Source organism: Acartia tonsa, chromosome 1, assembly GCF_053477335.1.
Source record: "Acartia tonsa isolate MP-2025a chromosome 1, ASM5347733v1, whole genome shotgun sequence".
NCBI lineage: Eukaryota > Metazoa > Arthropoda > Copepoda > Calanoida > Acartiidae > Acartia > Acartia tonsa.
In genome coordinates, this window is record NC_137260.1 from 27,778,236 (window position 1) to 27,802,841 (window position 24,606).

Sequence of the window (24,606 nt, forward strand, 5' to 3'; positions counted from 1 at the left end):
ATACACTCACACATACATACACACAAACACTCACACATATAATTGCATTACAGTACATGGGTGTTCATAATTAAATTTTTCTTTAAAAAATTAAGAAAATAGGTTTCTAAAAATATAAGGGTTTAATTTTACATAACTTAAAGAATCTAGAACTTAGCAATGAAGAAAAAGAATACGGTATCTTTAAGTCTTAAACGAACTTCTATCAAATCTTCACCTATTTATTCATTTATAACTAAGAACTAAGGTTACAACTCCCTACCCGCTGTAAAGCACGTATGTATTGAACATGGTACTTAAAATTCAAGTGTTAGAACACACACATACAAATACTTTCTTAATATTAGGGTATTATTCGTGATAATTGGTTTGGTCAGATTTTTTATTTTCTTTTTCTCCTTTTTTTTATCTTATCTATTCATTGTTTTTATATTGAACCAATACCTAAATTAAGTTTACTGAAAGAAAATGGCATCAAAAATAACCTAAGGTTTTAAACAATGAGTTTTAAAAAGGCTAATTTAAATTTAACCTAAGCATTTTTAAGGAAGCTTTACATAGGCGACCCAGCTAATCCTTTATAAAGTATCAAGTTTCTTTTGTATGTAGCTTAAGATTTCAATAACTACTATACCGATTTTAATTCAATTTCAAGGAAACCTCTTTAGATTTAGGAAAGGTTTTTGTTTATTTAATTTCTAGATTAAAGCTATCTTTTGTCATTCCCTATCCCTTCAAACACAGAGCCTCTAGATGCTAGGGGTGCATCCGTTTGTGTCCTTATATTGCAATAAATTCATATAAAATTAATCTCTAAAATTTCAATCCAAAAAAATATCTCATAGTTTTATGTATTTTTTTCACCATTCAACATTTTATGATAAAGGTCAACTTGAATATTAAGTTACATAAGAATACTGTTAATAGTGTGTTGCAGAAAAGAAGAAAAAAAAGTTTAATAGTTTTCTGGAACTTTGCAGGACAGAATAAAAACATGATATAAAACAAAGAATTGGCCCTTTCAAACAATTAGGCCTACCATGCATGCTACACACAGACAGGGACATGAATATATTAACTAATTAATACCTTTTTGACTTATATTTTTCAGCCATTCAAATTTTAATAGTGTTCTTTGCTAGAGGGGTAGAAGATTCTTACATAGTTGAACCACAGGATCAGTATGCATGGAGAAAAAATCAGGCAAATTCTGTTTTAAATCCCCATGTCGATAATATGTCAGTAATGGCCACTTTCCAGTCGAGAAATTGAAGAAAATTTTCTTATTCAATATGTATAATATGAAAAATATCATGCTGTATTGTTAGCAGTAAAGAAAAAAAATATAATATTACAATAATTTTTGGTTACTATATCCTTTCCTCGACTATATTCTTATGCAATATGAATATTTTTTATATATTTTTTTTGCAAATTACGTGCTACCATGATACTTTACATGCACGGTGGACTAAATTGACCACCAGGTTTTAAGTTGTGCCAATTAAATAAGAGCATGTTTTAATTATTATAAATATCTACAAAATGAAAACATAAACTTTTTAAAATCAAACATTTTTTGACATGTATTTATAATAGAGATTTCATAAAAATATTATGAATTGACAAACATATATTTATGATCTCTCACCCCAAAATACGAATAACTTTCCTTATATCTGAAATAGTCATTAATTCAAAATTTAATGTTAGAAATCATTTTTTCAAAACCCTAAAATAATTTTTCACTTCTTTTTAATTGACAAAGCTTTTAACTTGGTGGTGAATGTAGTCCAGTGTGTATAATACAATAGGCACTTTTTTATATAATTCTTCGGCCAGAGTTGGGAATAATTTACTAATCACATATTTCATTAGCATTTTTTTAATGATTAATACATGTGCAATTTTGAAATATTAACTGTTATTTCATCCCATGCAATGGCAACTTAACTGGCCATTGTTATTCAACGATAGGAATATTGCACCTGGAGATAAAACTTATTGCTTCCAATATATAAACCAATTTAAGTAAAAAAATAATATCTATAACCTTAAAATATTGTTAAGCTTTACACAGAAAACCTTTATTTTAAAACAGTTTATAGTGCATATAAAAAATGAAATCATGCGAAACAAATAACAAATTATAGGCCAGTATACATTTCACCATTTGTCAATTAAAATGTATATTGGCCTACCATTGGTCATTTTTTTATCGGTACTATAGGCTGCTTCCTTATTTTTCAATAGGCGACTCTTTGCTGTAGAAATGTTGTTAAATTTGATTTATTAAGATTTTAAGAAATGATTATGATATACTCATAAAAATGTATAATGCTGAATACAGAAATATTTCCTACTCATATATTTAATTTCAATTCAAGCATTTGATTTTGTATTGTTATGAAAAAGGACATTAGTTGTTGTTTATTAATATCCCTTAATAATAACTTTTACTTAAACAAAGATAAATGCAAATGTTTCTCACAGTTCACACCCCTTTGTTTACGCCATTGCATGCAAACAAATGTAAAACTGGGTTGCAAAATTTCACTTTAATTCATTTCACCCCTTCTGCCTTTGTCTTTTGTAAATAATAATAGTAAGAAGAAAGGTTATGACTTACAACCACCTCAGTGAACCCGAGCAGGGATAGATAATCTGAAGAAAAAAATTGAAGAAAAAGGGTCTTATGTTATGTTTTGGTTATTAAAGAAAGAAAATTTCAAACGAATAAAGTTTTGTGAAAATATTTTACATAACTCCCATAAAAGTATATAATATTTGTCCTTTGTAACTTATTTTCTTAAGGGTATCATTCTGCATAACACGACCCTTGCACCTTTTATCAGCCTCCCTTGGTTATTTTTATCATGAGCTAAGCACCCAAACATTAGAAATAAAAATAATAGAAATAAATGCAGTGTAAAGCGGAAAATTTTTATTTAGGTTAAAACAAGTTTGTTATTATACTGTTTTATTAGGTCTATTGAGTATATACTCTGAATATAACAGAGTACTCCATCTTGGAAATCAATTAGGGCTATTATCTTTCACTATAGTCTTGGTGTATGGTCCTCTATTTATTAAATCTATTGTCACTCTACCTCTAACTATAGCCTAACTTCTAGTTGCACTTATAGTGGTGTACTGTATAGTACTCTATTTATTAAATCTATTGTCAATCTACCTCTTACAATAGCCCTATTCTAGTTGCACTTATAGAGGTGTACTGTACAGTACTCTATTTATTAAATCTATTGTCACGCTACCTCTAACTATAGACCAGCTTCTAGTTGCACTTTTTCGTGTCAGAAAGTAAAACTTTTGTAGTCTTGCAAATCTGTATTCCCTCAAAAAACCTCATAAATTCTTAAAACCACACTACAAAGCAATTTCAATGTTAAGAACTATATACAATCTGAAATTTGAACTAAACTAAAATGATTATTTAGGATTCAATGTAAAAATCAATAGAAAAATTGAACAATAAATATAATAATTTTGGCGGATTTTTTGATGAAAAAGAACAGAATTTCAGCATGGGAAATCTTTTCTCTGTGTGAATAGATGATTTTTTTCTCTTTATTTTGATCTATGAATATAACGGGCTCATAGTTCATTTCATCCAGGCTGAATTAACCTTTTTCAATAGAAAAGTAGCAAAAATCATACTTTCTTTTAAAATAGAAGTTTTGAATAAAAATTCAGGTCCAAACAAAGCAATGTTTTCACAGGACAGTGAAAAAGGGTCAAAAGGTAATTTGGTTTAGATTTCACTATTTTTTTTACCAAAAATCTTTCTAAAAAGAAATCTTTTTTAGTTACAAAGGATCAATTTTTAAAAAGTGTTTAGGTTTTCTTAAATATAAAATATGCGAACATAGTCAAAATAAAAAGTATGAATGAAGGTTAAAATGTTCTATTTCATTTAATGTATGTTTAATAAAATTAATCCTTCTGTAGGTTAACATTATTGTTGGTATGGACACTGCTAGTGTGTACCAGCCAATTCCAGATTTAATGAAAGATTCCAGTATTTACGCCAATAAATGAAAGAAAGTGTTTAAAACTTAAAGTACCAGTATAAGTACAATCCAATATCTGCTCCCCTCTACATATTCCTATTATAATTACAATACTTAGATAGTAGACAGATATTTAGATGAAGTTTTATGAATAATATTGGATGAATGAAGTGATACTCACAATCACAAGGCGTATAACCATTGTCGGAGGCCAGTCCCGGGGGGCAGGGTACACCTTCCCCAACACAGTATCCCATATTACAGCCAGGTGTAGGCACCAGGTGGTACGCTATGAAGCTGGAACAATTTCGAACCTGAAACAAAAATTAATTCAAATATAAGTATGTCTCATTAAGGGTATGGTATCAGAAAAATAATAAGTTCAAACAGTTTTTTGTTTGTAAGTTAAATTATATGCTTAAAATAAAAACGTTTTTCTTATAGAATTATTGTATATAATGTTTTTCAAGTGTAAACATAGTCTGAATTAATCCATAAATGTATGTAAATAGCCTATAAACATGATATATAGATATAATATGTGTTTAAAATGAATTATTCAGCATGAGTAGAGGCCTATAAAAAATTAGTTTGATGTAAGATAATTGTGTGCTAGCTCCAGACTCATAATCACACAATGAGTTTCAGTTATGCTAAATTTCTCAAGTTAGAACACAGGGATAAATGTAGAGATAAAATAATTCTAACTTTAATTTTGACAATGTTGAAATTATGATAGCCTCAATGTTTTTTGTTAGCCAATCAAAAAAATCAAGTTATACAGTTATTCATGTTTACATACTAGTGTATTCATAAACATTGATTTCCTTATTTAAATCGACATAATAGTAGTTATTTTTTTATTTTACATAAAAAATGTGTAATTATGAATAGGATTTGATACATTTTTACGATTTCAATTATTTTTATGTTAAAAGTGTAAACCACTATTCCAGTTTCGTCTCTCTTGAAAGTGGAATGGTACTTTACAAAAACCGTATCGGCCGTGATGATATCATTACCAAAAGAAGGGAAAATGGAATCATACATTACGTTTTTTAGAGGGTCAAAACTGTAATCATAGATTATATTTCTTCTTCTATAAAAATGGATTTAACCTCCTAACTGAATAAATTGTTTTTGTTATTAACCCTTTTAAAAAACCTTTGCATTTCCCAAAATCATTAATCAACTTCAAGATTCTGACATAACAGCTGTATTCGCTTAAATATAAAACAATTACCAACAACAAGAGAAATTAAACGATAAAAAATTAAAATTTTAAGTTTTAGTTATTTTTCTTAGTATAAATTTTTTGATAGATACCCACCTATTCTTTTATCATTTCCTGTTATCTGTTTAAAATTATTCAAGTAAGCAGATTCAATGAATAAAAGTACGTTAGCACACTGACCACAAAATTTAATATAATCTCAAATTTTGGAATTGGACCATTAATTTCCCTCCCCCCCCCCACTCTCTTCCTTATTTGTTTTATTTATTTACAGTAACTTTAAACACTAGAGACCATATATATCAATGCTGGACTATCTTCAACACTGATTAGACCAACCTAACTGAAAAGAAGCGCTGGAAAGTGTCATGTGTAACGTCATAAAAATACATCTTAAAGGAGGGATGAGATGAGAAGTGGGAAAGGAAACCCCTAAAAAAGAGATTGATAATAGACGTATGACGTCATAAATGACACTTCCAGCCATTCAACTTAAATCAACCATTCCATAAGGGTTTTAATTCCTTATATATTTAAACAAAGGGGTTATCTAGAAGCACATTTTTAACTGAAAGGTTTTTATTGAAAAAAAATCAATGACTTGAATTTTTTCAAAGCATACTTTATCATTTTCATCAAATATAAAGAAATTCTCAAATTCTTTATAAAAATAGAAAATCAGACTAATTTTCACCCTTTTATCATTTTGATAAATTAAGATGAACACAGTAATAGTGTCTGACTGATTATGACGTAGCAAAAAAAATTAGCCAATGAGAGGCCGTTATTGACCAATGGTAAAATATATAGTGGCCCCTCATTGGCTAATTTTTTTTGTTACGTCATAATCAGTCAGACACTATTACTGTGTTCAATTAAATCTATGAAGAGAAATTATTCATCGTGAGTTTTTAAAATTAGTTTTTTCACCATCTAATTTTGATTTTATCTATTAAAAATATTTAAAATTTGATTATGTTTATGGTGAAATAATACATTGCAGGTTCATACATATAGTTGTGTCAATATTAATATATTTGTTCCCTTAATATCTAGTTGTGATACACAGCACTCTCTATCTTGGTTGATACATATAGTTGTGTCAATATTAATATATTTGTTACCTTAATATCTAGTTGTGATACACAGCACTCTCTATCTTGGTTGATACATATAGTTGTGTCAATATTAATATATTTGTTACCTTAATATCTAGTTGTGATACACAGCACTCTCTATCTTGGTTGATACATATAGTTGTGTCAATATTAATATATTTGTTACCTTAATATCTAGTTGTGATACACAGCACTCTCTATCTTGGTTGATACATATAGTTGTGTCAATATTAATATATTTGTTACCTTAATATCTAGTTGTGATACACAGCACTCTCTATCTTGGTTGATACATATAGTTGTGTCAATATTAATATATTTGTTACCTTAATATCTAGTTGTGATACACAGCACTCTCTATCTTGGTTGATACATATAGTTGTGTCAATATTAATATATTTGTTACCTTGATATATAGTTGTGATACACAGCACTCTCTATCTTGGTTGATACAAGCAGTTGTGTCAATATTAATATATTTGTTACCTTGATATCTAGTTGTGATACACAGCACACTCTATCTTTGTTGATACATATAGTTGTGTCAATATTAATATGTTTGTTACCTTAATATCTAATTGTGATACACAACACTCTCTATCTTGGTTGATACATATAGTTGTGTCAATATTAATATATTTGTTACCTTGATATCTAGTTGTGATACACAGCACTCTCTATCTTGGTTGATACATACAGTTGTGTCAATATTAATATATTTGTTACCTTGATATCTAGTTGTGATACACAGCACTCTCTATCTTGGTTGATACATATAGTTGTGTCAATATTAATATGTTTGTTACCTTAATATCTAATTGTGATACACAACACTCTCTATCTTGGTTGATACATATAGTTGTGTCAATATTAATATATTTGTTACCTTGATATCTAGTTGTGATACACAGCACTCTCTATCTTGGTTGATACAAGCAGTTGTGTCGATAATTCCATCGTCTATTTCCGGTATATGTCCTGAAAAAAAGGAATCATTAGAATTTACATTTTTATACTTTATTTTTTAACTTATGGCAGTCTTAACAAAGTTCGATCTGAACAACCCATAAATATCAATATTTAATTAGTCACCTTAAAGTAAAATTAACTTATTTAAAACGTAAAATATGATTTTGCTTAACAAACTAGTAAAATTTGTTTACAATCATCTGAAAATTGGAATAATAATTGTTATTTTCATAATTTGACAATAATCTTCAAATAACAACTTTCATACAATTTTTATATGAACATATCTTAATTAACAGATTTTTCAGGGGTTTTTAACATCAAGCACGGCCACAGTAAAAGTGTCTGACTATGACGTCAGAAAAAAATTAACAACTAACCAATGTGAGGCCGCTATATATTTTACCATTGTGAATAATGGCTTCTCATTGGTTAATTGTTATTTTTTTCTGACGTCATAGTCAGACACTTTTACTGTGGCCTCAAGCACAGCTTTTTTATTTAAAATGTCAGTCTGGACAACCATTATAGATAGAATGAGATTAAGTGTTTATTTTTCTGCTTTAAGACAGAAGCTTTTTTATTAATTATGTTTAAGATTTTACTGACCAAAGAGCTTCTAATTTATGAAAAAAAAATCTTTCTTTCTATTTGGCAGTTCATTAAATTTAGAGAAATAAATAGATATTTCTGTTCAATGCAAAATATGGATGTTTATCATTCTTGTCCGAATACTAATTGTATTTCTTATTACAATTACAAGTGTTTTTTTCTTAAACGCTTTTTTTAACAAACTGTAAAAAAAATGTTAAGCAACTTAATATTGCTAACTAGCAAAAGAAAATTTGGATTCAGTATGGTTGTGTTATTTATCATATTCCTGCTGCTTTATGGGTAGTTAACATTCATGTAAGTACCAACAATATCAAAAATCTTATTTTTGGTCAAATTATAATATAGATTTTTTGTTCTACTTGGGCATTTAAATAATTTTAAGCCTAAATTTACTCTTTCAAATAATTTATTTTCCTGTAATATTCTCAAATGAAATTGTCTTTATAAGAAATCGATCGTTGAGTGAAACTGGTTTGGAGGATTTCTTGATTACAAGATTTGAAATTTGCTGAGATATATGTTGAATGCGAAATCTAAGATTTGCAAGGAATATTGCAAAATCATCAAATCCGCATACATATTATTTACTTTTATAGATAGATAGATGTAAAAAGAAAAATGACGATAACAGTATACGCCAAGATCTGCTAAAAATGACTCTATTGTTTTTTATGCCTCTAACACCTTTTCAACGAGGAAGGCTTAAAAAATACCGTTTTGTCTATTCTATTACATAAGCTATCATAAATTAATTTATTAAAGCATTGAATAAAGTTTGTATAAAAGTGAGCCAACTTAAACAGTAATTTATTGAGATATTATGGAAAGGGGGCTTCATTCATAAAATTATTGGTAACTATTGTTTTGGAGGGTTTAGGTTGTAATTCAGAGCTGTGATTTATAAGGGGTGGGGGAGAGGGACTGGCATAAAGGCCAGATTACATTGAAGGATAATAACGTATCTATCACTTTTTATAAAAATAGCCCCGAGATGCAGAAGCACTGACTAAAAAAATGGTTTTAATCTTATGATTGTACATTTTTATATTCGTAGAAAACTGGATATAATACTATGCTAGACATATTTTTTTCGTATGGATGAGAACCGGTTCTAATCCACTGGTTCTAATCCACCGGATAATAATCGGTTTCGAATGAATACTAGAAAAGTTAATCTTATATTTTTTTGTGAATAAATGCCCCCCAATGTCTAGTAAGCTCCTATAACCCAACACAAGTTGAGGAAATGTGTGTGTGGGCGTCCCGCATGGTATACATATAATATCTTAACCGCAGCCAATTCTAACCATTCAAATATAAATTGTAGACCATATAATTTGTCCCTTAATATAGTGCAGGATTAAAGCTTGATATATATGATTTGTTCTTTATATGGGTTGGAATTTTTATTGTATAATTTTTCAGATTTTGGTACCAGTTACTACAAGTAAAGTTTCATATTTTTACCTTATATATTTAGAAGGAAATGAGATCAATTGTTAAAGTGCTTTAAGAATTTACATAATAGGACCTACAAAAAAAGGACTTATTATATGTCTACTGTTTAATGAAGATGTATATGGTTCCTTTTAGGCTATTTAGACATTTGGACATTTATACTTATCTAGAGAACTCCCCCCCCCCCTTCCTTTAAATACAAAAATATCAATCTTTATTTTTTTTTGCCCAGAAGTAAAGGTTCAAAACTGCTTGTTTTGTATTTATTTTCTAACTTTTATACTAAAACTAGAGTTGGCTCGATATAATTATCTCCCTATTGGCTAGTTTTCTATATGCATATCTATTCCTCAATAAATCTATTTTCCTCACCCGGCATTACTATCTAAAAGAAAGTAAATATTTAATAATCTAAATGATTTTAAAAAGATTTTTTAAATTGTATTTTTTTCTTTACATTACCATCACCAAAGGGTTAATGATGATGATTACAATTTTAGTTTAATATTTGAACACACAAAGTGTCGCCACAATCGAATTCTTTTAAAATAGAGTTTTCTTAAATTTATTATATTATAAATCTAAATTTTCTTTTTTATGATTAGAAATTAAATACATTGATATAAGGTAAATAGCAACATGAAATTAAAAAAAGGAATTTATTTTTAATAAAGTAAAATAATGGGTCTTATCGTTCTGGGCAATGAGAGTTTATTATGGATTATTGGAGCACTATGAGTTTTAAACAAATATTCCTTGGAAAACTTGAGCTCGTTTATAGACATTTATTTCCTATATAGATCTGACATGGATCTTGAAGCAATTAAGCAGGCCGTTTTGTACATGTTAAAAATTGGAAGATTTCATTAAATAAAAGTTATCGCAAATATACTTAGTAAATAAGCAAAAATTGGAACCAAAATCTTAATAAGGTAGGGCCAGTTGTAAAATGTAGCTTGACAAATGAGTTGAATTGTGTCCGGTTGTCATCATAAACCATACCACATAACTAGACTATATTTATTATAAGTAGTAGTGTAGCTACTCTATATCTAGGTTGTCATCATAAACCATACCACATAACTAGACTATATTTATTAGTAGTAGTAGTGTAGCTACTCTATATATAGGTTGTCATCATAAACCATACCACATAACTAGACTATATTTATTAGTAGTAGTAGTGTAGCTACTCTATATATAGGTTGTCATCATAAACCATACCACATAACTAGACTATATTATTATAAGTAGTAGTGTAGCTACTCTATACCTAGGTTGTCATCATAAACCATACCACATAACTACTAGACTATATTTATTATTAGTAGTAGTGTAGCTACTCTATATCTAGCTGATATAATTTTCTATGTGATGATTTATACCAATATGTAACATTCAAAGATTACAACTCTATACATTTAGGTTTTTAGTTTTACCAACCAATTTGTATTGTTTGTTTGTACTTTGAAAATGCATAAATGTTGTGCAGAATAGCACATCTATCTTTTACTATGCCAATCATCAACCTATAATACTGAGTAACTCATATAGTAAAAGATATTTAAGTTGGCCAATTGTCTCCTCCCTCTATCTACCTTACATATGTATGAAATTACATTTTTAACTACAATATTTATCTAAAGGAAGATTTTTCCCCTATTCTTTCCAAACCGATTAATAGCCCGTCCGTTCGGCATCTCGGTGCCAAAAAAATGGTTTTTATACCCGCTGAAGGCTGTTTATAGTACGACAGTAATGAAAATTGTCCTTTTTAAGTGTTGATAACTCCATTTTTTTGTTTTTAGCTTATTTACTAATATTTTTACCCTTGGAGAATATCTATAAATATATGATTGATTTCTCTGCCAAAATACATCTCTCCCATTCGTTTTATGCGAATATGTACAATGTATATATCTATATTAATGTACAGCAAAGATGCAAAAAATGCGGTTGTACTTTTTACCTCTTAAAAACAGGATAAAAGCATTTTGAAGGATAATTTTTACATACTTACAGGATCTATATCTGTAAGTCTGTGTGTAACCCAAGGATCCCGAGAACCGCTGAACCGCTATGGTTTTCCTTTACAGTCTACATAGCTTCTCATAGGTCCTGAAGCTAACTTTTTTGGGAAAAGGTACCACCAATCTCCCCAGAGAAATTGCTTTTATAAAGAATTACCACACCCAAAAAAAATTGATAAACTTTAACATACATTATTAAAGTCGTTTGAAGGAAATCTAACTGTTAACTTGTAAATAAATTTCTTTTAATTTCTTTCACTGATATTAGACTTTTTAGAAAAATTTAATGAGAAAATAAAGTTGTATACAAACAAGGAAAATACTTAAATTATTCCTCTTGTACATCCTTCGTCTATGGCCAAATATGCATCACATTACATTAGTTACCAATAATGCATCGTGGTCGCATAGAAAGGTCACTGGAGGATAAATCAATGTTTCCACTAATCCACATAGTTTTTTTTTTGAAAGAAAAGTTCCAAATTACATTTTTTTTACAAAACACACAATTTTTTCGTTTCTTAATGATTTAAAAACAAGAAAAAAAATGGATGATCGTTTGCTAATTTTGTGTGGAATAAAACCATAATGTATAAGATTCAAATCATTAATATGAAGAATCTAGTTTTTGGAATAATTTTCAGATCATTATGACATGGGATAATCGGTACAATCGCTTAAATCGACATTTCGACCATATAATCGAACCCCTCAGCCTATTTCAAAATTTGAGTAGCTATTTCATATGTATATAAGTACGCATAATGTCGTTAGAATAGCGTTATGTCTATAAAATGTCAGACATTTCCACTTTTGTTTAATGAGATTAAGTAAAAATATGTTCTAAGTTGTGAACATTTTTACTTAATAAAATATAGTCGACAAAACCTAAATTTCAATATTAAAGTGACAAAATATTGGTTGAATATAGATGAGTGGGTGGGGGGGGGGGGGGGGTCCACTTGCGACTGAAGTGATTTTTCAGATAATCTGTTAAAATTGTGTGTCATCATTATATTCAAATCATTTACCATCATTTGTCATCTTAGGTTTAAGAAGGAATTATATTCTGAAAACAAACAATTACACGAATGGAAGGGGGGATGTAGAGGGATGTCAGCATCTCCCATAAAATTGAAATGAGAAAGGTAGACCTTTCTCATTTTACATCCCCTAAGAAAAACACATAACGTTTAAATTAGTTTAATATTGTTCATTTTTTCTCATGTACTATTTTGTTTTCAAGCATTTCTTTCCCTCTACTAGGTTAGGAACATTACAATATCAATGGTTATAAAATATATGGATATTGTGAGATAATATAAAAATGTTACTCCCAGTTGGATAATGTAACAAAAACCATCCCCTCTTATGACTTATGACCACCCTCTCCTTTGAGCATGGAGAAAAGTATTGATCAATGTCTATGGACTATATTAGCAATCTAAAATCACAATATCCACGTATTCTATATCCATGACAATATCCATATTATTTGTTATTGCTCTTGATAATTTATGAATAATCATAGTTCAACATTTTATTATACAAGATTTTCGTTGGTAGATTTATGCAAAATAAATTAAATAATCTCATTAGATTACTTCCTTAATGAATAAAAACATCAATTGGGATTGTTGAATATATTATCCGAGATCTTAAGGGATAAGACATTAGAAGATAAATTGAGGTACACACAAATCCCAAAATTATTGGTGGACGAGTTTAGACACTGATAGTGCGTACGTACAGCCAAGTCAAGTCCCCAGAGTTTTAGGCCAACAAATGAGACATCGTGTTTATAAAACTTTGAGGACCAGTATCATACATAGTCCATTATATTCCCTGATATTCAATGATTCTCTTCATCGAAAATTTAGTTAGTTTATTATCGCTGGACTGTAAGTAATTACATAAAAGAGGCCATGAATGACATATTATCGAAACGACAGACATTTTCCATTGATGATATTAGTAAAACAGTTTAAAAGAGCTAGTAAACTTGCTCTGTGATGATTTAAAATTGTTATTTAGCATAAATTATAATGTTAATCATAACCCTTTCAGGCAATAAATTAATTCAATATGTGTTGGTAATATTAAAAATTTATTTAACCCATTATTCATGTTGATAAGTACAAGGATGGATATTAAACAGTTATTTTAAAACCAGGATACACCCACTGACCAGATAGATGAGTCTAATTTCAGGGATAAAGACACCATGAATCAAATAGAATTGTATATGAGGACAAAATAGTAGAAAATTGTTTGTTTTTCTTAATGTTGTAAAATTTATGGATAGATCATTTAAGTTGAGAAACCAGAATTGAACTTTTTTATTTCCAATTGACTTATCCCTGAAAATATGAGGTAATACAATAAATTAGTAATTAGTCGAAAAAAATCTTCTAAACTAATTTCTAACAATTACCCATTCCTTTACCCAGAGGATAAAAGTACAAAAATAATGTTTTTGTTGATTTATCCTTTTAAAAATCTGGCAACAAGCTACACAACAAAAGTGTATTGATAACATATCTTAAAGAAAATCTTAAATTAATTAACTCCATACAATATATTTTATATAAATTGATTTATTGATATGTTGGTTTTATTTTGATTTCCTCAATAAATAAGCAAATTTTTAAGTCTAGCTTTTTTCCATTCTAAAAGATTATTTTAGATAACTTCATTTACCTATTAAAAGTATGATAGCAATTAAAGGAATAATGTTTATTGCAATTACAATTGTAAAAAGTAAAATATAAACATGGTTACTTTTTTATCATTTGCTATCCCTTCCAAAAAATATTTGCATATAAATCAATTATAGGTAGCTTATTAATTACACCGGTACTTTCCTATACGTACTAACTATTAATTTATATTTTTTGGTGAGATTTGTATCTAATCTTTCTTGTTGTATTTAAACATATAAAAATCGCACACACATGTACGTGTCAGGGAGGGAGGGGACATTGGGCTGTTTTATTACACTAGTCAACAAAGTTTTCTTATTGGTTGGTTTAACAACTTTTGAGTCTTTTTTTGAAATTTAATTGGTTGGTACATCAAGTTGAGTTGCCAAGCGTTTCAACAAAATTGCAATTTACAGAAAAGAAATTTTTGCATCTTTTTTGGGTTGTACATAATTTTTTTGAACATTGTCTTATCCCTTTAGATCCCTGTGTACATGTACCCTTTACAAGAAAGATATCACTGATATCAAATGTTGAATCATCTTATAAGGTTGAATTTTAATTTGTAAAACGAGAACAAGATTAGTCGTGAATAGACTTAGCTCTAGCTCAAGCAGTCAGCTGAGGAGTTTTTAGATAAAAAAAATCTATGAATAATTGTCAAAAATGATAATATAGATCAGTATTTTAATACCTGTCAATCAATCAATTTTATAGAAAGACTATTTTCACCCTTTTTTCTTATTCTTTTAATGATTGTAAAAGGTGTTTGATAAAAACAATTTTCAACCCAAAAACTATGAAAAATGAATTATTATATTTTTAAAGACTGGTAACTATTTTTATATCTGCGCATCATGATAAGTTGTCAAAGAAGAGTAAGGAAGGATTGTACGGATAAAGTAGTAATTCATTTAAAGAGCAACTAATTTGCCTCCAACTTTACCCCAGCTGAAAGTTACAATTTAAATTAAATGATTATGACAGCATACTAATGTATATTTTTAAAAATCGATTGAATTTGTTTGAATGGGCAGATGAAATCAAATAAAGATTTTAATATATAAAAAATATCTTTCTTTAAGGTAATATTTATGAATGATTAGGGTAAAAAAATTTCATAGTGCTGATTTTTGTTTTGCAGCAAAAGTTCCTTTAAAAAAAAGGACACGAAATTTCTTTATTTTGGAATCATCTGAAAAATAAATCATTGAAAAATCTAAAATAAATTTTAGGGTCATTATTATATCCCCACATCCAATGAATTGAGAAGGTATAATCCTAGTTCTCAAACAGATGCCCAAGCAAGTGTGTTGTAAGATTAACAAGGATGATAACAACAAAAGTAGCGCGTCAAATAAATATTAAACTTTTGACTATTGCCCATGTTTTAAAAGGAATAATTTATTAAAAAGATGTGAGATAGGTTTTTTTGTAGCCTATTGTAAACTCATCTATCACTAAACCTAATAGGTTTTGTTCAGTAAACTTCCAAATCAATTAATTGGGTAGATTTGCTTCATTTTTTTAAAATGCTCATCATTTAACTATAGAGTTGGGTGGTCCAACCCTTATTAGGATATATATTAACTTACGGTATAAAAAGAAGTATCATTGTATTTTGAGATCTAAAATTGTATAAACTCATAATCAAATCTTATAAAAAACCTAATATTTTAGGTTCTACCTTTGCTTATTTTATTAAAGTGAAACTATACTTACAATATTAAAGCAATGATAAAATACTTTTTGATACTTTTAGGATATACATTTGTTAGACGAACTTGATTTAAAATTTAAATAAAGATGCCCCGAGATACGGAGCAGATATACAATAATATACGAAACATGTATGTATGTATGTTCATCAGAGTCAAACTTGTCTATTATAGTAAAGAGTTAAAACGCGTACTTTTATAATTAGGCAAAAGACGGAAAAGTGAAGTTTGAAGGGAATCTTATTGGTTAGGTTTTGAAACTGTGATAGTATGTTTCAAGTTCCCTAGATGTCACCGCAGACAACACTTTCATTAAAGATCTTTGATTATATTTTGGGAATTTTGTAAGAAGGAGATGTGATCTGTTTTTACCCTTCAAACATATGTAGTTTTAACATAAAGCTACTTTATAAAGTAGATATTGATGGATCTAGCCATAGGTTAGACATTTAAGCAAACCCAGTGTAACAGAATTTTAAATAAATACATTACAAGAAGGAAACTGATTTATTTTGTTTCTGAATAAATACAAACAAAGAAATAATTATTATTTTACCATTAATGGCCAATAACCTCCTATCCAAATTCAGCTCAGTAGTATTAATATTAATATTAATATACATAAGTAATGTAAGGAGTGTTAGAGGTTCTTAAAGTTCTTATTTTAATTCTTTTTTTAGGGGGGGGGGCTTAGGGGACCCAATGACAATATGTTTGATTCTACCAAATATATATCGTGTCATAAGGATACAACTAAATCAATATTGGAATTCAGAAAAAAAAATTGGCTTGCTGCTGAATGTTAACACAATGTGCCACAAGGGACAAAAAATCAATAAAACAAATAAAAATGAATGATACAATCGTTTTATTGCATTTATTGTAAGTTTTAGAAGCTTGATAATATTAGAATATTGAAATGGTAATGAATCTAATTTTGATATTTTACTTTTAGTAAGTAAACTCATCCTACCCGTTAAAACAGAAAAGGAAAAAAGGACATATTTAGTTTTATTTCTATTGCACCTTTTCGGTTTTTTCAGATTTCAGTTTTCAGATCAAAGAGATTGACAAAATAAAGATTTTTTTATGGGCAACTGTGAAATTTACCAGGCATAGGCACGAGCATTATAAACCCATAAATAAATATCAAAAAGGATATTCAGATTTATGAAATTAAACTAATATTGTATTAAATGTATGATAATGTAATAAAACTGATGATCAAGTAGGGCCGCAATATTTGTCTGTCATAAAGTCATGTCATGACGAATGTATTTAAGTTGTAATTTATTCTATATTTTATTTAGTAATAAATAACAACAACAAAAATAAAACAATCTGAAAGAAAAATTAAAAACAAAAAAACCTACTTCCAAAAAGATTAATTTTATCTTTAATTAAAATGAAATAAATGTGAAAATTTCTCCTCTTTTTACCCATCCCTTGATCCATGAGCACACATATAGAGATTGCCCCCCGGGCGACCAAACAAGATTCAAAATCCATGTTTTCAATGAAACAACTTCCTTTTGGAATTTTCAAATACAAATCAATAAACTTTTGGTCCGTTTGATAGATTGTATAATTGCTGCAGGACATAATAGGTCAAAATATATTTAAATATTCTCTACGGATAGATGATACAACTTTTTTAGGATATTGAATTTTTAAAACATGAGAAAAGGGTGGTAGTTTGTAACTTTAAGTTTTATTTGTAAATTACAAAAGACAAGTATGAGAAAAGGCTAATAGTCATACAATTCTGCAACATATAAAAGATTTAAAAACTATTTTTTAAATTGACATAAACTTTTTTTTGAGTAATTTACTATACATATTAATAATCACACTTATTTATTATTTAAAGACAGAGAAACAAATTACATACAAAACGCCATCCTGATAAACTGCTGAATACGTGACAGATTAATAGACATAATAATTGACAAACAAACACAAAGACAGACAAATAAAAAGTAAGACAGACAAAGGTGCAACTCCCCTTATAGATTACCGCTTGCCTTGTGGTTAAGGTTAGGTCCAGAATCCAAAATATTATGACACAAAAACGTTTAAAGCTTTAACAATTGCCAAAATGTCCAAATGTCTGCATCTTAGACCAGATTCATTAAAAAAATTCAGTAAACATAAATTCAAAGTACAAAATTAGCATGATATTTTGTAATGTTTAGATTATATTTATTAACACCGTAACAATTATATTCTGCTTTCAAGATAATCTTCCTCTAACTCCTTTAATGGTTTTAAGCTATTTTCCTACGCAAAGTAAAATTTGCACCCCCCTACCTACGCGCCACCCCTTCAGAAGTAAAGGTTAAAGATAATATTAAATTTGCTAGAGGCGAAAACACTAGAAATTTTAAAAATAGCAATTTGAATAAATAATAGGGTGAGAATAAAGCGTAGTTTAATGAATATGGCCCCAGAAACTAAGAATTGGCTGGTGTGATGTTAGTATAACCATATAAGTATATCCCGAGTCTAGTCACATAATATCTAAATATTAGTAATAGCGCAGCTACTTCATAACTTTTGTTTGTATTTTACAACTTTTTCTGACTTTCCTAGCACTCATGTTCCAAAGTTTATTGTTCTTTTTTTAAAGAAGACATATTTACTTTGATATAACTAATGATATAACTGTGCTACTTATAAATATAATTGTCCTTAATAAATTTGAAAGAGATATTAGCAGATACGGAAGGATTTAATTGCTGCGCTACTTATGGGCATTGTTGCCCTTGTTAAATATTGAGGAAAGCACAATAGCAAATACGGAAGGTACTACTGTAATTGCTGCGCTACTTATGGACATTGTTTTCCTTGTTAAATATTGAGGGTAGCACAATAGCCAATAAGAAAGTACTGCTGTAATTGCTGCGCTACTTATAGACACTGTTGTCCTTGTTAAATATTGAGGGTAGCACAATAGCAAATACGGAAGGATCTACAATAATTGCTTCTTCCCTAAAAGATAAGTGTTTTTACACATTCACATATATGTAGTTAATGAGCTAGAACTTGAAGCCTTTTATAGTGCCTATACAAATGACGTCATGCTGGCCTACCATTGGCAAATTAAAAAGTATACTGGCCTGTCATTGGTAATTTAGTCTGTGTATCGGCCTAACAATGGTCCTTTGTATTGTATGATGTCATTTTTGTGTAGTCACTATAAACAGCTCCTAGAACTTAGTATTTTGGTTCTCCATGGAACATCTACCATTTTTAGGAATGGGGTTGTTTTTGTCAAGACCCACATCACAATATTTCCCCTCCCCCCTCTTGTAAAAATAAACAGCTCAAAACCTGACAATCAACAAAATAAGCTTTGTAGAAAATTATTTGCTGATTGGTTCAATGGTATCTACTTCAGTTAGAAATGTTGTCTTAAATTAAAATTTTTGCTAAAAATTTATGCGTTTTTGTTCAACTGTAAAAACAGCCTGTACCTCTTAATTACTGATCTCTCTCTACCCCTTCCTTAAAAAGTTTAATGCATCTTCCTCTAAAAGCAGTTCAGAGGTTGAAACTTTTCTCCTCTATTTAAAAATAATCTAAGATTAATATTTTCCATCCCTCGAAATACAATCAATGACTGTTATGTTTATCACAACCCTTTATTCACGAAAATTGATACCAGCTACCTAATACAGAATTCCAAACTTTAAAACTAGAGATTGAAGGTGTAAGACTGACTACGATAAAATATTTTCCATTATAGATTCGAAATCGATTATTATCCTCAGGATTAGAACCGGTTCTCATCCATACATAAAAATTATGCATAGCATTGTATTACCGACAATTTCCCACGAATATTTAAATAAATATCATAAAATCAATACCAGTTTGGTAAGCCCAGGCCTTCGGCCAATTAGGGCTAACGAAACTTGTTTTAATTTTTCATTTTAATATGAGCAGAATGCTGTCTATAATACATTGCGATAAATAACTATTCCGATGCCCCTATTAAAACTTATTCTTTGATATTCAGAAGATGAAAAATCTAAGGTTAGGAGAATAATTTTCACCACTAAACTGTTGTAAGTATAAAAAAATGTTTGTTAGGATGATAATTATTATTAAGGAACAAATCTGCTAATTACATTAATCAATAAAGTCTGATTAATTTAGAATTAGTTACTAATTATTAAACAATAAGCTGCAATGTTGAAAATAATTTTTTCTATTCATAGCTTCTTATATAAAAATTTTTATTTCCAAGAAATGCTTTAAAGTTTAAAGGAGCTAAAAAGTAAACAATGTACACAGGGAAATTAAACATAAACAAGGATGACAACATCCATAAAAGCGAAGCACTGAAACGGTAGGACAAACGGACATTAACACTTGTATAGTGTCTAAACTGAATTATCAGAATATAAAAGTATAAGAGTCGAAGCAAAATTGTAAGTAAATTTATTGAAAAACTTCTTGATACAGGATAATGTTTATTGAGTTTATGGACATACTTACATTTTAGGATTTGATTATAGAGTTGCTTCGCTTAAAATATTGTTCTTTGTTGTCCCAGGAATCAATATACCAAAAATCAGATCAAACGGATAATTAGATCACATAAAAATTTACTGTTAAAAAATTAGAAAAATCAACATGTTTAAAATGGACATACGGACATTCTGGTAATGATTATAGAGTTGCTACGCTTTCTAAATTGTACCTAACTACTACAGGAATCATCATGCAAAGTTTGAAATCGATAGGACAATTCTAACATGCCTAAATTAACGAATAAAAGCTATCTATCTCGGACGGACGGACGTACGGACCGACCCTAATTATAGAAAAGCTTCGCTTTCAAAAATTATTCTAATTTAACGTTTGCACATTACTTCTTGCTTGAGAATTTTTGTTCTACAACGCCATTTTGCAATAACAAAATTTAAAGATTTGACATAAATAACGTAAAAATGTTTTTCTTGAAGTGCAATATACATTGTCCTTGATATTTATATATAGCCAAAATAAAAAATATCTATTTAAATGTTCTTTTGTTTTTACATATTTTGTAAATAAAATTGCACAAATATGGTATGAGGAGTACATAAAATTTAATTGAATAAAGCCTTAATATAATTTTCTAACAAAAAAACAAGGATAATATATATATACACTACAGAATTAAAGAATAATATTAAAATTCTACTTTTTAAATTTTTGTAGTTTATTGTATCCATAAACGGTCCATTAAGTGAGAGTCGTTCATTAATTTATCAGTTTTTCTAGGTTTTAGCATTATTTCATTATTCTTAAAGCTTTATTAATATGATTGTTATTTATAAAATTTAGTTTACTTAAAAATGAATTCATAGTACAAATTTAAATGTGAAAAAAATAGGTTTATTTTAAATTTCAGTAATATTTCAATATAAGGTTTTATAGATAGTACTAATATAAAAGACCATTGTAGTTATGCACTCTATATCACAATAACTTTTATAGACTACATTGTTATAAAAAGTAATTAGTAATTTGGTTTTCATATGCTCTATTTCTTTAAATAGTAAATATTTGCCTCTTTATTTTAAAGGAACGACTTTAACAGTCTACACTCATCTTTTCTGTGAGTTTTATAGGCTACACTGATTATGGCAGATTTGCCTAGAACTTACAAGTTGTTAACGGGGATCATATTTTGTGTAACTAAATAACTATCCTATTGTTTTCCATTTTGAGACAACGAGCACTTCTCTTTATCTACACAGGCTTAAGTTTCATACACACAAGGTTAACTTAGCAAAATATTGTTAACCCAAGTAACAAATCTTGAAAAAATGTAGCCTTAAATTTTACACATCTAAAATCTTTATATGATTTTTTAAAAAGTATCAATATTTTCTATTCCTCCACTCCCTTGAACGAAGTGTTATTGTTTTTCATTAAAAAAAAGTTGGATTAAAAATACTTCATGAAACAAATATTTTGAAAGAAAAAGTCATATTTTAAAATTTTAATTAGAGAGCCGAAAAACAAATAATCCTTTTCTTAGAAAATGAAAATGTTTGATAAACCAAGCCTTTTAAATAAAAAAATAACACCTTTTGCATTGGATGTGATAATTATAATAGCCTGATATTTTAACAAATATAGAATTAAAGCCATATCAGTTTTGAATTCTTCTCGCTCTTGTTCCTAATATAACTAGGTCTAATTGTATTATATTGTTGTTAGGTGAATTGCAAAAAAAGGAATAACAGATCCCAGACAACTCTTTTATCTCTAGGGTCATCAGATTAACAAATAAAAGATGAAAATCAAATCTCATTTGTATTTATGTTTATCATATGTATTTTACTTCTCATAGGTTTGGTATAACTACCATGGTTTTCTTACAATATATCTTATTTATAAATTCTTATATTAAACAATTTCTAAACTCTATTACCAACATTAACCTATCTTCCTTTTGCTTTTGTAAGTTGATGCGTCTGCGGACAACTATAAAACATAACTATGAATATAATAAAAGCAAAATAAAAGATGTTCCAACTTAAGCAAACCTACTGTACATATTCTATTACACTTATATTATTAAACAGTTACAAATGCTTCATGCCCCATGTATAATATGGAACAGTGAAATATATTCTTCAATTAAACAGTTTATCCAAGTTTTTTTTTACAACGAGGAAAGAATTAACAAAAAAAACCTTCCAAAATTAGCTGGAAATAAAATTTTTTAAAAATCTAATTTAGAAAATATTCTCAATATGAAAAAAAAAATTCTTTGGAGCATATTACAATGAATTTGGGTAGATCTACCAAAATTACAAATGACACAAAAAAAACTAATGAGTCCTCAAACCTGAATAGATACTTAAATAGTTTGTTAAGGATCCATATCTCTTTCCTGTGTACATATAATATTCAAAATTCATTTGAACTAGGACGAATAATAAAAAGAGACAACTGAGAACAGGGATTCAGGTACATAGAAGGACAGGGACATTATGGAAAGATTACAGCAAGACAATAGAGGGGGAAGGGGTTATATAACTGTATGTCCCCACCCCGAGTACCCTTTGCCTACTTTCATTTGGGTCTTTGGAAAAAAACAATAGCGTAGAGAATATTAACACAGCAAAGTCGCTACAAAAGAGCAGAAAGCAATATGCTAGCAGACGAAAAGTTCCCCAATAGGGTATTCCAGGTAGTTGTCTGGTGACACATCTATATAAATAGATTTATTTTGGAAAGTACACCTTAAGATTGAATTGTATTTTCGTCTTAATATATGATATCCTTAAAATTGATTAGTAAAAAATATTGTTTCAATTATATAATAAGAATCATCCTTTAATCCGTGGCACGAAGTGTAGCTGTGTTGCCAATCTTTTTTGGCGAATTTGCACACGTGAACAAAATTTTGCAAGAGATTCGCGAATAAAGATTTGTTGCTAGACAGCCATCCGGCAAAAAGCACTCCTGACGACTGTCTTAGTTTATTTCAAATATTTGTACCAATATTAATTTGTTCTTTAGGTTATTATTCTCTTCTATGTTATCATATCTCAATTAGGCATTTAATTGCTTGTTAATTTTCCTAATTTATATGTTCTCTTTAGACGGTAAAAAAGTGTGTATGCGAAAAGTTTTGTTCGGAGTAAAATGACACCAGGGTTATACCTATTAATAATACTGTACAAATCTTTGAAGTGGGCATAGTTAAACATCATTAAACATTTGCATATTGTTTCCCTTCACTAACCTTCCATATTTTCGTATGTTCTTTATTTTAACATGGACAAGACACTTTTAGAAAAACTATTCAGCCTCCTATTTAGTGCCAGTTTAGTAAGATTATTGATACAAAATTTTCTTTTATGTTTCTTTTTTAACATTAGCATGGTAGTTTCTAATGACCGTTGAAAAAGATTGTGGCAAATAGTTTTCTTCGAGTGCCTTTTTTGAAGCTTTTTCTATTTTCATTGCCTGTACCTAATCCTGGACTATTCATATATGTAAGTTAGTAAACGTATATGACTTTTGACCGTTCAGACGGTTAAACTTTTGCATACGACTATGAGCTAATTATCAAATTGGACAACAAGAAAGTTTTGCTGTGCTTGTATAGCGACTAAATTATACTTTGTGGGCGATTTACAAATATATATTTAATAGTAGTTTAAAACAAGCCTCTCTAAAAAAAACCAAACATTTTAAATTTTAAGAATGCTTGTATCTCCTTTGATTTAAGTACATTTTATAAGTTGTACAATACTTTGAAATCTTTCTCTACATCCATCAAATAAAGTAAATGAATATGGACCACTAACCAAGCGCCCATTTTGATAAAAAAAAAAGCTTTAGATTTACAAGTGTAGCGCTATATCATCCCCCTTACTTTTATCACCAAAACTTATTAGATAACTACTAAAAACAATGTGAGGTCATAATCCGCATAGATTTTCTGACCTCATTAACGTAATCTAAGATCAGATTAAGATCTTTTAAGATGGTTACAGATGCTCGACATGCAAGACAGAGGATTTTAACAAAATTTCTTCCCTTGATTAAACTAATTTACGGCCGCGTCAAAATTATATTTTTGCAAAATGTTTCATAGTATTAACATCTTATTTAGGATAAGGAAAAACATCATTTTTATTTTTTATTAACTAAAGCCGTCTACACTAAAGGTCAAAATAAAGTACTAAGATGTTTATGTGTACTTTTTGATATT

At 28.7% G+C, this 24,606-nt stretch overlaps 1 protein-coding gene across 1 annotated transcript in view; it reads right to left on the reverse strand.

The window, feature by feature from the left end:
* LOC145316538 (uncharacterized) overlaps positions 1–24,606 on the reverse strand; it is a 249,816-nt gene that overhangs the window by 157,344 nt on the left and 67,866 nt on the right. The window contains exons 5-6 of the mRNA XM_080157114.1: positions 7,270–7,361; positions 4,213–4,345 (exon numbers count right to left, since the gene is read on the reverse strand). Coding sequence (XP_080013240.1) covers positions 4,213–4,345; positions 7,270–7,361 — 225 coding nt within the window. The remainder of the gene's footprint in view (positions 1–4,212; positions 4,346–7,269; positions 7,362–24,606) is intronic.